This window comes from Panthera onca, chromosome A3 (assembly GCF_046562875.1).
Source record: "Panthera onca isolate mPanOnc1 chromosome A3, mPanOnc1 haplotype 2, whole genome shotgun sequence".
NCBI lineage: Eukaryota > Metazoa > Chordata > Mammalia > Carnivora > Felidae > Panthera > Panthera onca.
In genome coordinates, this window is record NC_138341.1 from 53,894,261 (window position 1) to 53,909,924 (window position 15,664).

General features: G+C 38.6%; 1 protein-coding gene across 2 annotated transcripts in view; it reads left to right on the forward strand.

The window, feature by feature from the left end:
- Positions 1-15,664, forward strand: part of GFPT1 (glutamine--fructose-6-phosphate transaminase 1) — a 56,420-nt gene that overhangs the window by 27,669 nt on the left and 13,087 nt on the right. For both annotated transcript variants that reach the window (XM_060659336.3, XM_060659339.3), the window contains 6 exons: positions 246-351; positions 2,268-2,431; positions 3,358-3,453; positions 8,302-8,399; positions 12,694-12,814; positions 13,200-13,357. In XM_060659336.3, the coding sequence (XP_060515319.1) occupies positions 246-351; positions 2,268-2,431; positions 3,358-3,453; positions 8,302-8,399; positions 12,694-12,814; positions 13,200-13,357 (743 nt within the window). The remainder of the gene's footprint in view (positions 1-245; positions 352-2,267; positions 2,432-3,357; positions 3,454-8,301; positions 8,400-12,693; positions 12,815-13,199; positions 13,358-15,664) is intronic.

The following is a 15,664-nucleotide window of genomic DNA, read 5'->3' on the forward strand; positions in this document are numbered from 1 at the left end:
TTAAAACATTTGTAATGTAACACTTATCTGCCACGCTCTCTTTGATAGTTGCTATTTCACTCTACACTTTTTGTCTGTTCTTGTTGGCTTATTGCATGGAAATAAGGTGACCTACCTAGCATTTTTAAATTGCTGAAATTATTTTGTGTTGCTATGTTTTTTTGTTGATTTTGAAGAAAATTATGTGTATTTCTATATTGGCCATGATCTACGTGTTTGCTGATTGTGTTACCTCTGTGCTCTAGGGAAGGACAAGAAAGGAAGCTGTAATCTCTCTCGTGTGGACAGCACAACTTGCCTTTTCCCTGTTGAAGAAAAAGCAGTGGAATATTACTTTGCATCTGATGCAAGGTGAACTTCCTTCCTTGATTCAGAGAATCTTAGCAAAACTTTTCATGTTATAGAAACCAGAAGTCATCTTGTATATATCTCGTTATGCTGTGTAAGAGAATTTTGTCAATTAGGGAAATATAGGTGCCCTTTTTAGAAATGGGCTTCCTAAGAACGTTTTTTTCTCTCAATTCAAAGCATGTAGGTCAGTTTTCCAAGAAAAGATAACAGTACTTGAGACTTGTTCTAGCATATTAACTGATATCTTGTATATTTTTCGTCTTCTTTTTGGAGCCTTAGCCAGGTCTTACAGGGAGGAGAGATTTTAGGTTGGAATTTAGAATAGAATGGGTTAGTGTCCCACCAGTTACAGTATAGTTGCTAAACCACTGTAGTTTTAGTCCAATAAGGATACTCACCTTTTTAATTCAGAAGTAATATGGATTATAATCACTTTTATAAAAGAAATAGTACTAGACTAAGACATTTTGAGTGAAAAATACTGTGGGATGCTTAGATGCATTTATAAATGGAATACTAATAGTGATGAGGATAAAGCAGAATTGTTCACATTGCCAACAAGTATTTGGAGTCATTTGTTGTGCCCTAAGGGGATCTAACGATGAGATAGGTCGCAGGTTAGATCATGCCGGGAATGCATTGTCTCTGTGGGAGAACAAGCTTCACTGTTGCCTAATTTTTGCAGGTGGTTAGTTAGTGCTGGGATGCTTCATTGTTGTCATTAAGTAGGTTGGTCAGACTTGACAGTTATGGCTTAAACTAGAAATTGCAGAAGCTTATCCTTTTGTCGTTCGCTCAGACACTCATATTGAACACTCTGAGCAAAGCCATGTGGTAGGCTTAGGAGATAATGGTGAGTAAAAATAAAAATATACTTGTCCCATGGGTGCCTGGCTGGCTCATTCGGTGGAGCATTCGACTCCGGATCTCGGGTTTGTGAGTTTGAGTCCTATGTTGGGGGTGGAGATATTCAAAAAATAAAAGAAAATAAAAATAAATAAATAAAATAAAATAATCCTTAAACACACACACACACACACACACACACACACACACACAACTTGTCCTTAAGGAGCTCTTTCTTATTGGAGGAGACAAATTTTAATCAGTCACACAAGTGTAGAATTCCACCTGTGACAAGAGCTACAGAATGCCTATACCAGGGTGACTTACACTCCTATGGGTAAATTTCTCTAAGGGAATGACACTTGAGAGATAAAAACATATTAGTAGTTGATTAGGTGAAGAGGTAGAGGGAAGAGCATTCACTTTCTGTGAATTGATCAGTATGTGAGAACTCAGGATGGGTAGCAGTGTGGCTGGCATAGAGAGAGGAAGTTTGGTGGGAGTGGAGGCTGGAGAAGAAAGTGGGGTCATGCTTTGTGCTTTGTGGTTTTCTGAAGAGCCAAAGGGAAGCCATCAAGTGTTTTGTTGGGTGAGGGAGAAATCTTGGTTGGAGTTGCCTTTTGACATTCATTTTGGCAGAAATGGAAAACAGATGGAGGGAGATTAGAGGGCATGTGGTTGGATAAGTTAGCAGGTTCCTAGCTCTTGGTCTAGCCAAGAGCTGATGGTAGCTTGAACTGGTTTGTGGTGGTGGACATAGAAGCTTTGAAAAATATTTAGGAGTTAAAATTGGAAGATTTGGTGATAGAATGAGGAAGAAATAGCCATGCTTTCTGATCTGATCTAATTTAATTTGGTTTAGGGTATTGCACAGAGATCCTTTTATTCATTGTCCCTAGTTAACTGCCCATTGCCCTGTAGGGAATGGCCTTGGTAACCAGAAAGTTAACAGAGATACTCCAGGATGATAGGTTTGTATTTTAACCATGGTTTCTGTGTCTTGATGATAGTTTTATTTGTAATAATCATCCTTGATTGTTGACTGTATTATCTCCTTGAACATTTTATAGTGCTGTCATAGAACATACCAATCGCGTCATCTTTCTTGAAGATGATGATGTTGCAGCGGTGGTGGACGGCCGTCTTTCTATCCATCGAATTAAACGAACTGCAGGAGATCACCCTGGACGAGCTGTGCAAACCCTCCAGATGGAACTCCAGCAGATCATGAAGGGTGAAAGTTTTTGTCGTGTTATAGCTTGGTGTTCTTAATGGGAAGGAGACGTTCTACTTCCTGTTGTAGTGTAGGAATCTGATGACACGGTGTTGACTGAAACCTTCCACATGATGAGTGAGGGGATAACACCAGAGAAAGGGATGTTTCTTTGGAAAATTATCTGCTGGTCTTAAAGTAGTTGTCCTTCAAACTAATTCATGGTTTGTTGTTTTTGATGTTAAAAACACAGATTGGTCATTGAAATGGTTCTTGATATTTTTAAGATACTTTATAAGCATAGTTTGTGTTCTGTTCTTTATTCCTCTCTTATTCTCTCTGCTTCAGTTTTCTCTTTTACAGAAGGAGGAAAATAGGACCTACCTTGTTAAGGTTGTTTTGAGGATTAGTTTATGTAAAGCCTTCAGAACAGTGCCTGACATGCTTAGTGAGCACTATGTAACTGTTTGCTCTTGTTAACTGTTAATGATTATTGCCATCATGGTTTTTATTCTCCTCCTTTGTCATGGGGTCGACGTGGGATAAATGCTGACGTTTATTGCATAACTGCTATATGTCAGGTCTTCCCTATATTAATCCACATGACAATGCTGTGAAGTAGTTGCTGTTCTTACTTTATAAAGAATTTCCCCAGAACCATTTAGGTGGTAAAGGATAGAACCATGATTTAAACCTAGATCTGACTCTAAAACTTAAGCTTCCCACTCCCTGTTTTGCTCTCACTGCATATTTTAGGTATGAAGTTAATAAAGTGAGTTTTCCTCCTTACTTGCTTATTTTTCTTCACATAGGGTAAAATGTCATATGTGAATATTGTACTCTAATGCATGAGCCCTCTTTTCATTTACTAAGATGATGTTACAGGAGGCAGACTTTTAGTTGTGTACAAATTTGTTATTTTAATGATGTAATTTATATTACTTTAGGCAACTTCAGTTCATTTATGCAGAAGGAAATTTTTGAGCAGCCAGAGTCCGTCGTAAACACGATGAGAGGAAGAGTCAACTTTGACGACTATACTGGTAACTACATGCGAGTTATTATTTCAGAGTCTTCTGTGGGGCTTGACATTGGCAGCCTGAAAGTTCATTGTCCTTTATAGCTTTATAGAAAACTGTGACTACAGCCATCATTGGAGTCCAATCATCCTTCAAAAGTCCTTCAGTGTATTATTCCACTGATAGGAGATATACCTAGAATAGTCAGATTCATAGAGACAGGTGGTAGATTAGTGGTTACCAGGGGCAGGGAGAGTGGACAAAGAGGGAGTTATTATTTAATGCGTACAGAGTTCCAGTTTGGGAAGATGAAAAAGTTCTGGAGATGGATGGCGGTGATGGTTGCACAACAGTGTGAATGTGCTTAATGCCTCTAAACTGAATCCTTAAAAAATGTTAAATTTATGTTCTGTGTATTTTACCACAATAAAACAGGGGAGATAATAGCTAATGGTTGCCAGAGGCTGCAGGGAGGGGGTGGAGAATGACTGCTAATGGGGATGGGGTTTGGGGCAGGTGATGAAATGTTCTAAAATTAGGTAGTGGTGATGGTTGCACAACTCGGAATATACTAAAACCCACTATTTGTACACTTTAAAAGGGAGATGTTATGGTTTGTGACATCTCAATAAGGTGGTTATGTAAATGTAAAATGTAAAAACAAATGGCTGGAAAGTCACATTTGAAAGTTGTCAGTTAAAAGAGTATTAGGGTGATCTTCCTGGGGGGTGGGGGGGGAGTCCTCTAGTGTATAATTAAAAACATTGAACTTCCTTCCACTTCAGAAAACCTTTAATGGGCACTTGCCATATACCAAGGACTGTTCTGGGCACTGGTTCTCCTCTCGTTGGGAAGCTTACACGTATGTGCTCAGCCTAGATTTTCTCTTACCAGTTTCTAGATGAGTGAAGGTGTGAACTTCCTGACAGGTTTTCCGGGTGTCTGCTTAATGCCTTTTGAGAAAACCTGTACCTTCCTGCCTGTTTAAGATAGAGCTGAGAGTGCCACTCTGGTCGTATTTCTGGACACTCTGTCTGGACCTTGTGTCACACGAGTGTGCACACCTTGCATAGATGAGTTTGAGATGGACTCTCTGTGGTCAGAAGATAAACTATTTATTGTGAAATCACATTTTTGGAACCCTGCTTGTTCATCATGACAGTTTAGTAAACAGTTTAACAAGCCAACTGGGCTAAGCTTCTTAGCATTAATTAGTTTTTGAGAAATAATAGCTAGTGTGCAAAAGATCTGTTCCCAAATCCGTGTGTCATATGGACGGTATTAAGTGTCTTCTTTATGCTGTGTCCTGTTAATTGATGGAATTCTCTGAGTAAATGCTGTCTCTGTATTTTTTTATTTTTTTATTTTTTCTGAGCAGCATCATACTTTCTCAACAGGAGAGATTTGTTGAAGCTGAATTATAAACTCAACATCTGTGTTCAGGACACCATGCTGAACATAACAGGGACTATAGGGAAATTATTTCTAATATGGTCTCCTCTTCGAGGTTTTTATAAATCTAGAAGTGGAGTGAATATATAAGTATTTAAAGAAAGGTAAATATGATACCTGGCATTGGAAACAAAGTTCAATGTTGAATTAGGAGTAGAGAATGAATCAGTCTGTGGCTAGGTGCTTTGGGGCCAGGGAAGGCCTCATGAAGCAGGCAGGCATGAGTCTGAAAGATCTGAAAGGTTTAAATCGGTGGAGATGACGTGGGAGCCTTGCAGTTGGAAAGAACAGCATTAGCTGAAGGGGAGATAGTGGAAAACCATCAGCAAGCTGTTGGCGGAATAACGTGTGGTCCAGTTGTCCACATCTAACACTTGAAGCGGAGTAAGGAACATTAAGTCTGGGAAAGAAGGTGGGAGGAGCTGCCAAGGGGGGCCTGGAATGCTCTAAAGTGGGAGGTGCAGGGGGACCGCCTCATGTAGAAGTTGTAGAGCTAGCAGGAGGCTTAGAAGCCAGGGTGATAGAGCTTCACTGGATTGAACTGGGTACCAGTCTGCAGTGTGCACTGGAGGGACGAGAGGCCGAAAGGCAGTCACCAGTTCAGGTGTTGTTCCATCCAGGGTGAAGCGAGGGGAAGGAGAGGGGAGAAACGGAAGCTGCGTCTGCCAGTGTGGGGCTGTTAAAGGTGGTTGCACTGGAAGGACTGGGAGCGTCGTAGTAAGGACCGCCTTATGGTATTTATGGAAGGAAGATGGGGGAAAAGATTTAATTCATAAAGGAAGACAGTGAGATAAACTTTGAGAAGTTCATGATTTTATTTATTTATTTTTTTTAACGTTTATTTATTTTTGAGACAGAGAGAGACAGAGCATGAACGGGGGAAGGGCAGAGAGAGAGGGAGACACAGAATCGGAAGCAGGCTCCAGGCTCTGAGCCATCAGCCCAGAGCCCGACGCGGGGCTTGAACTCACGGACCGCGAGGTCGTGACCCGGGCTGAAGTCGGACGCTTAACCGACTGAGCCACCCAGGCGCCCCTGAGAAGTTCATGATTTTAAAAAGCACTCTTCTCAATGTTATGTTCCTCATAAAAGCTCTGTAATACAAACAGGATAGCTGTTAACTTTTTTTTTATCAAGGCAAGGAAATTGAGGCTCTGTCAGTTTGAGTGTCTTGCCAAAGGTCACATTGCTGGTCCCTTTTGGAGCCGGACTAGGGTTCGGTGTCCAGTGGTGATCTTGAAATGCTCCATCCCTGCTCCGGTCCTCCGGGCACTCTTACTGCTTCTAGTGGCATGGCCTACCTTATCAGAATTAGGCTTCTCTCGAAAGCATCATCCATTCAGACCTTGGGTGACTCCTTCCAGAACTACCTCAAACCTCCCTCAGCCAGCAGGGAATTTGCTGGTTTTTAGGGAACGAGTTGTGAGGCAGCTGAGCTTACCATCTTATTTCCCTGTCATTGGTCACCTGGAATACAAGTCTCCCTGGTAGTCTTTCTGCTTTTATACTGAGTCATCTTCACACTGTTGCCGTTGGATGACCTGAACACAACCTCTTGATATTGTCTGCTTTCTTCCCAGACCTTTCCAATACATGCCGAGGTCTGTGGAAGAATTCTGCAGGCAGAGGTGCACGAACCTTTGTCTAGTGCAGAAGCCACAAGGAGGCCAGTCTGGCTGCAGCGGTCAGGGTGGGAGGGAAAGTACTAGGAGATGAGGTCAGAGTTAAGCAGGAGACGGGACATGTGGGCACTTGAAGCCATAATAAGGAGTTTAGATTTTATTCCAGGTTACTTGGGAAGCTGCTGAAGCTTTTTGTGGTTTTATTTTATTTTCCAATTTTCTGATTTTTTTTTTTAAATGGAGAAATATAATACACCCTCTCAGTACTGAAATTTAAAAAGGAGAACATAAAGTTATTCAGAGAAATAAAAAGCAAAACATATGCCTTGGTTTTACATTATGTCCAAGTAAGGTAGAAAAAAGTGTGCAGAAAAAAGTGTCAGACGCAGAGGATGCTGCCCGGTGGTGTGCAGGTCTGTCTTCTCAGCCATCCCCTGAACTGCCCTGAACTCTGGTAGCCACAGTATCTTGGGTAGCAAATTCACTTGGTGGGTGCTCAGGAAATATTAGTTGAATAATGGAATGGACATTGAATGAAAATTTCTCATAGGTAGAAAAGTAGCTTTTCGTTGAAGTATTTCTTTTTTTTTTTTTTTTTTTTTTTTTTAAATTTATTTTTGGGACAGAGAGAGACAGAGCATGAACGGGGGAGGGGCAGAGAGAGAGGGAGACACAGAATCGGAAGCAGGCTCCAGGCTCCAAGCCATCAGCCCAGAGCCTGACGCGGGGCTCGAACTCACGGACCGCGAGATCGTGACCTGGCTGAAGTCGGACGCTTAACCGACTGCGCCACCCAGGCGCCCCTTGTTGAAGTATTTCTAACACAAGAAGCCCTTAGAAGAACACATAAGTAGCTATAGAGACAGAAAGAGGACAGACTCATTGGAAGGTTTTGAGATCACTTTATGGTTTTAAAGAATCACTCTACAAGGTGGTTTTATTCTGTGTGTGGAGAACAGGCTTTGGGAGGTGGGGATAGAAGAGAGAGTAGTTAGGAAAGCGTTGCTCTTGTCTAGGGCAGAGATGTTAGACCACATGATGGTATTAGAGGCTCCTTTTGAAGGTGTGCTCACAGGACCTGCTGGGGATGGATGTGAGGATGGATAGGGGCAGTCGAGGGGCACTGCCACTGGGTGCTTGGGGGTGGCATTTACTGAGATGGGAAGGACTGAAAGGAGAGGGTTTTATATTGTGTTCAGTGCACTGTTCTGGGTGGGAGCACTGTTTGTGCGGGAAACTAACGTAACTAAGTGTTTTCCCAGGTAGCTTAAAGAGATATAAGCAGATATAATAAAATTCACCATTTTTGGTGTATAATTCTGAGTTTTGACAAACTTCCACAACATGATCATAACCATAACCTCTACAGCCATGAAGATGAAGCACGGTTCCATCACCCTAGAAACCTTCTCATGCCCCTTTGTGGCCAGCTCTTTCCCCACCCCAGCCATCACCATCTAGCAATCTCGTCTGTGTCCTGTGGTTTTTGCCTTTGAGAGAAATTTTAATCTGAAGAGAGGAATGGAAAAATGACCAAACAGGGTAGAGTGTGATAAAACCAGAAGTGTGTGGGATCCCGGAGAGGTAAGGTTAGTTATAAGTTTGGGGGAGACAGTTAAGTTGTGACCTATTTAATTTCATTTTAAAAACCATACAGAACTGTGCTTCCCAAGAGGAGTGAAAATTCTTTAAAATGGTAGTGTTGTTCCCAGATTGGCTGTGGACGCTCATGAAAAGTGATTACCTATTTCAATATGGTTCTTTCCTAAATAATTATATACACAAACTTTTATTTCAGTGAATTTGGGCGGTTTGAAGGATCACATTAAGGAGATCCAGAGGTGTCGGCGTTTGATTCTTATTGCTTGTGGGACAAGTTATCATGCTGGTGTAGCAGTAAGTGGATTCTTAAGATTTTCACTGTTTGATGTTGGATATTAGAAGGTATCTGTAACACACCATGTAAAATTATGCTTTGTTATATTATGTTGTCAAGACCAAAATCAGGAGGCATTCGGGGCAGAAATGTTAACAGCTGCTTGGAATTATTTATCAACGGAAGATTTGCTTTAGAAAGGTCCTTAGATATCCAGGTAGACCACCTGCAGTGACTTCATGGAAGGCCAAGGGTCGGAAAGGTTTTCTGTAAGAAAAACTTCTGTAGGAGCAGTCGTTAGGTTTTGCTTATTATTATTTTCTTGACTCAGACAGATGGCTGGTAATGTGTTGAGCCTCAACAGGATCTTACTTGGTAGGCACATTTCTGCAAACAAAGAAAGTCTTCTTTTTGTCAGACTTTGTTCTTTAATTACTTTGGAAAGTAAATTTTAAAAAATTTTACTTAGAAAATGCATTCCAGTTCTATTCAGAAATAATTGACATACATCATTGTATAACTTCAAGATGTATAGCATGATGGCTCGACTTAGGTATATTTTGAAATGATTACCACAGAAGGTTCAGTTAACATCCATCTTCTCATAGAGATACCATAAGAAAAGAATATAGAAAGAGATTTTTCTCTGTGCTGAGAACTCTTAGGATTTACTCTCTTAACAGCTTTCCTGTATATCCTGTACAGCAGTGTTTCTTGTAGCATCATGTTGTACATTATATCATTAGTGCTTTTTTTTGCCAGTACAAAACTGGCAGTTTGTACCTTTTACCATCTTCTTCCAGTTCCCCCCCTCTCCGCACCCCTACCTCTGGTAACCACAGGTTTGATCCTTTTTTTTTTTTTTTTAATGAATTTATTTTTATTATTCATTTTCTTATTTATTTTAGATTCCACATATAAGTAAATCATACAGTATTTGTTTTTCTTTGTGATACTTATTTCACTTAACATAATGCCTGCAGGGTGCATCCATGTTGTCACAAGTGGTAGGATTTCCTCGTTTTTCATAGCTGAATAGTATTGCTGTGTGTGTGTGTGTGTGTGTGTGTGTGTGTGTGTGTGTGTGTGTGTATACCACAACTTCTTTATCCATTCAATAATTGATGGACACTTAGGTTGTTTCCATGTCTTGGCTTTTGTAAATAATGTTGCTGTGAACAGGGGGGTGCAGATATCCTTTCAAGTTAATGTTTTCCTTACCTTTGGATACATTCCCAGAAGTGGAATTACTGGATCATATGGTAGTTCTATTTTTCCCTCTTTGAGGATCGTCCATAGTGTTTTCCATGGTGGCTGTACCAGTTTACAATCCCACCAACAATGCACAAGGGGGAAAATGTCTCTTCAGGTCCTTTGCCCGTTTTTTAATTGGGTTATTTAATTTTTTGCAGTTGAGTTTTATGAGTTCTTTATATATTTTAGATATTAGTCCCTTTCACATACCTGGTTTGCAAATATTTTTTTCTCATTTTGTAGTGTACTTTTCACTTTGTTGATGGTTTCTTTTGCCATGCAGAAGCTTTTTGGTTGGATATAATCCCACTTGTTTACTTTTTAACTAGCTTTTTGTGGGTTAGGTGTCATATCCAAGAAATCATCACCAAGACTCATGTCAAGGAACTTTGTTCCTGTGTTTTTTTCTTGGAAGTTCATGGTTTCAGGCCTTACGTTTAATCTTTAATTCATTTTGAGTTAATTTTTGGGAAGCTGAAATTCTGCATCCAAGATGTGTGTTGGTTGTCCATGCAGAAGCATAGGAATATAATGGTCTTTTAGTCCAGTAAATCAGATCCATGTGTAGTTTTCTTATGAAAACCATTTATAATAATAAATACCATTTATAATACTGTTGATGTCTTATCATGCTGTTGATGTCAACTCCCATAAGTATAGAAGACCCTTACTCAGTTTCTGCTTCTAGGATTGATCGCGAAGTTTATGACGTAGTAGTTTTTTATTTGCTGGGGCGTAAGTATTTATTATCTGTATTTGTGGGAGCCAGTCATTTAACTAGTGACAGAAATTAGATGATTGTCTAGCGCTTGCATCGCAGTTCTCTTACCCACCCACTCCCAAATCACATGGTCTAAAAAAAGGAAAGTCTAGGCAGTATTCAAGGGGAGAGTCCTAAGAAAGTGTTTGTTTTGATCATGGAAATAAAAGAATGAATTAAAGACATGAGTGTAAATGAAGGGCTTGGGCAGTTCACTGGTGGCTTAGATCTATTGTTACTGAGGAAGCCCTTTATTCAGAAATAAAAAAAAAATTGATTAAATGTTTCATCTAATGCTAGACGTGAATTTTAGGACAGAAATTTTATGCTATGTTAGAATTCTCTAATTATGAAATTTGAAAAAATGTAAGGTTTGTTTTGTTTTGTTTTTTGATAGATACTGAAACTACTGTAGTTAACAAACATTAGAAGTCCCTTTGTGGTTTGTCATGCAAAATAGTGTCATTAATTCTGTTCTATCTAGTTTTTTGGTTTTGTGTGGTTTTTGGTGGAGTCGAAAATGAATGACACATACGCATAGCTGCTTTTTTATGTATGTAATGTGTATCCTGAACAATAACAATCAACTAAAATCATTCTAAGTATAGTTTGCTTTTCAAAATGTTAATTGTCACTGGGTTTTTACAGTGACATGCAGTCAGTGGAATTTATAACAGTAAATTAGTCTCTTAGGATGAAAATACGTCATTCTGTCTATTTATAAAGAGTTGCTTCCACTGAAAGAAAAAGACATGTATTAGCACAGATATATATATCTTGAGATTACTTTTGTGGGATATATTTTAAAATATCTGGTAAGTTGCCAGATTTGTATCTTTCTCTTTTTATTTTGAAGAATATAATTCCAATATAAATATTGTATTGTGAGGGGGAGGTTTGATTTCTATTTGAGGGAAACATTTAGCATTTAGGGTCAGTAACTTTGCGTATAATTAGTAAGTAAAATACATCAATGGAAAAGGTTAGTTAAAAATAAGATTTTATCTTTGAAGACTTTCTGTATGTGATATTATAACATTGTTAAAAAGTGCCAAACCAATGATAGAACAAAACCATTGAGTTTACTTTTTTTTTAAGTTTATTTCTTTCTTTCTGAGAAAGAGCAAGTGTGGGTGCATGCGAGCAGGGGCAGAGAGATAATCCCAAGCAGGCAGAGCTCGTACCCCTTAGTCTGCCCTTGTGGAAAAGAAAGTTAAAGGGCTGAGGCACCCTGGTGGCTCAGTAGGTGAGGTGGCTCAGTAGGTGAGGTGTTTGATAGTCTATTTTTGATTTCGGCTCATGTCATGATTATGAGATTGAGCCCCGCGTCTGGGCTCTGCACTGATAGTGCGAAGCCTGCTTAAGATTGTCTCTCTCCCACTTCTTCTGCCCCTCCCCTGCTCATGCTCTCTCTCTCTCTCTCTCTCTCTCTCTCAAAAAAAAAAAAAAATTAAAGGGCTATGAAGTGAGGAAACCTTTACAGTTGTTTCACTACTGTGAAGGAGAAATGCACTGGTGGGGCAAGAGATGGGGGAGGGGGTGCTTGTGTAAAGAAGCAGGTGGTCTCCACAACAACCAAATGTATGCATCTGTAGGGCCTAAAAATTTTGCTGCCTAAGAGTTTATTTTTGTCTATTGTTTTACATTTTCTGATGATGAGAGTAAAAGGAATTGAATTAGAGTAGAAATTAGCTATATGTTAACTAACTAGAATTTAAATAAAAATTTGAAAAGAAAAGAAAGAGAAATTAGTAAAAGAAATGTTATGATATTCTTTGAATAGAAGCACACTGCCCCCTACTTCCCTACTTCACCCTCCATGCTGCAAAGTTTGGAAATAGTAAGCTTTCTTAAACAAGATTTCTAAAATGTATTGATTTTTTTGGAAAATGGTACTCTTTGTGGATACATAGTATTTTTGAAGTGTTTAATTTTTCACGAGGTGTTTATATATCTGGGGCTATCTCATTTGAAATAGGAATTGTCATTAAAAAATTAGGAATTAGGAAGTTAGAGATAACATTCAAGCTAACTCAGAACAGTGCTTTTTCCACCTTCAAAACATTTTATATGTGTGGGTGTGTTTGCTTATAAGAATATATGCATTGCTAACTGTCTAAAGAGACTTGTATAAATGTTAACAGTGCTTGTATGCTGGCCGGTGGGATAGTCTATATTTGTATTTTCTAACAATGCTTGTTGTATCATTTTTATGAAAAGTATACATTGAATCCAAGGAAGTCCAGTGAGCAAGAGTATGTGAAGTAAGGTCATATGACCAGGTCATCTTTTCCTTGCAGACACGTCAAGTTCTCGAAGAGCTGACTGAGTTGCCCGTTATGGTGGAGCTTGCCAGTGATTTCCTGGATAGAAACACACCAGTTTTTCGAGATGATGTTTGCTTTTTCATTAGTCAGTCAGGTATGCTAATTTTAAAAACTTGAAGGAAAGGAAAGTCATTCTTGCTCATAATCATAGCATATCTTGGCAGAAACTGCTATTTGAAGATAAATAGGTATTACAGATGACTTGACAAGTCCAGGTTTATTTTGATATTACATAATTGTTTATGAATTTGTAAAATTAACATTTTACTCTCAAGGAGCTGAATTTTCAAAGACAAAGTAGGAAAGGAGATCCTAAAAAGTAGGAAGCTTTTATTAAAAGTTTGGCAAACTTATTATTTTAAGTGCATGTTTTAAATTTTACTTAAATGATATTCTTGAAAGTATAGTCAGTTTTTTGTTTTTGCATCTAAGAAACAGGGTCTGCTCTGTGTGTTACTTTTATCTTCCTTCTTACACAGGTGAGACAGCAGACACCCTGATGGGTCTTCGGTACTGTAAGGAGAGAGGAGCTTTAACTGTGGGGATCACAAACACGGTGGGCAGTTCCATATCAAGGGAGACAGACTGTGGAGTTCACATTAATGCCGGGCCCGAGATTGGTGTGGCCAGCACAAAAGTAAGTCTTGACTTTGTTGTCATGATTATCTAATCATAGTTGTGGTGGAGCACACTAATCTGTATCTTCTGGGTCATTTGTTAGCACTTACAGAACTCATCAAGTTTACTAATCATTGTAATTATTTTACAACTTCATGGTGAGTAATAGATAAAACACTTGTCATTCTCTGCCTCAGTCCCATCTTGAGGGGTTGAAAGGGCCTCTGCTGGCTATCCATTTATCACTTCTCTTCCTCCTGCCGGTGCCGTGGGGTACATGGTAAATATGATGTTCTCTTCTTTTATTAAGGATAGTTAGGGAATTAGAAAAATAACAAATTTAGAAGCATCCAGTTTTTTTTTTTTTTTAAAACATCCAGTTCAATTCTAACAGTTTTTGACATTTTGACAATAGTTTATTGACATATTTTATTTGCACACTTATAGTTTCTAATAAGTATGACAAAATGTACATACTACCTTTGAAAGTTTGTAAGGGAGGTACACCTTTGGTATAAAATTTGCCTATTTAAAAAAATAAAAATGAATATCCTATGACAGTATCAATTCCTCTTTGGATACTACATCTGTGGAGACTTAAACACTTTTTTTAGGGCCTTAGACTACTTTGCTCTTTGAAATTGGGATATATGTAAATTTAGTATTAGTAATAAAAATAGGAATCTTAGATATATAAATGCAAAAGATTCTCTTTGCACAAATGCATTACTCTTTGATTTTAGCATTTTTGTTTTTCTGCTTGTGTAATATTTCTTGCTGATTGTTTAATGAGATACTTAGGTATCAGTGAATTTGATTCTAATTAAAGGTGTGTAGAAGAAGATGTTAACATGTGCATAGCTACATTTGAATTTTTTTCATTAGAAAAAAATTTTTTTAATGTTTATTTATTTTTGAGAGAGAGACAAAGTGTGAGTGGTGGGGGATGGGCAGAGAGAGAGGGAGACACAGAGTCTGAAGCAGGCTCCAGGCTCCGAGCTGTTAGCACAGAGCCCAACGCAGGACTTGAACTCACCAACAGTGAGATCACGACCTGAGCCAAAGTTGGATGCCCAACCGACTGAGCCACCCAGGCGCCCCTGAATTTTTTTCATTTTAAAGAAACTCAGAAGTTTTGGGGGGAAGGAGAAATTTGTGATTCTTCTGTAAAAACTCTGAGTGAGGTTTTTTGTTTCTTGGTTACTTTGATGTTGCTAACACTATAATTTGCAGAAAGCTGAAACCTGAATTTTCTCCATGTGGTAATTAAAACATGTACGTTGTTTGTGCTTGGGTTTCCATTCTGTGCCTGAATAAATAACCAGCCGCCCTCAGCAGCAGCATACAGAGTTTTGGAACAGTGTCCAGACAGACAGCTTTGATCAGGGATTGGCATTCCAAGGCCCCTTTATTCACAACACATGGCGAAACAAGGGCTTCACCGTGGGATATGTGGGATGTGGGGTCACACCACTGAATGGACGCTATGACTTCCTTTTTATTAAAATCTTTCTTGAACTGTGAGCTGCCAGGGGAAGTACAATTTTTTTGATTTCTAATTCTGTTTCTCACAGAAACTTTAATTTTTCTCAACATTTTATTACGATATTTTCAAACACACAGCAGAGTTAAAGGAATTTTATGTTAACACCCATATACCTATCACCTGGATTCTACCATTAACCTTTTCTTCTATAGCTTTATTGAGGTATAAATTTCACACCATAACATTCACTAATTTTCAGTGTATAGTGTTAGTAAATTTGTGTAACTGTCACTACAGACCTGTTTTAGAAGACTTACTTGAAAAAAAGTTCCTTTGTGCCCATTTCCAGTTAACCCCTACTCCCGCCTCTTAGCCTCAGCCTGAGGTAGCTATAATTGCTTTCTCTTGCTATACTATGTCATTTTCTAGAAATTTCTTATAAATGGGATTGTATAATGCATGCCTTTTGTGTCTGGCTTCTTCCACTTAACAGGACGTTTTTGAGATTTTTTTCATGTTGTTATTTCTAGCAGTAGTTCTCTTTTTTGCAGGTCCTTTTAAAAAATCTTTTTATTTTGGGATAACTATAGGTTTATAGGAAGTTGCAAAGATAGTATAGAGAAGTCCATGTACTTTTCACCCAGTTTCTCCAATGGTTACATCTTATGCAAGAAAATAAGCATCTTTTCATAGTAGATATTTTAATTAATTTCTTTTAAAAAATGACTTCCTTAAAATTCTTAGTAAGCCTAGCAGTTTAGTCTTTCTTTAATTTTTCTTGGATTCTTTAAGTTTTCTTGGATTCTAAATTTTGTTTTCTTCAATTGCCTTAGACATTCT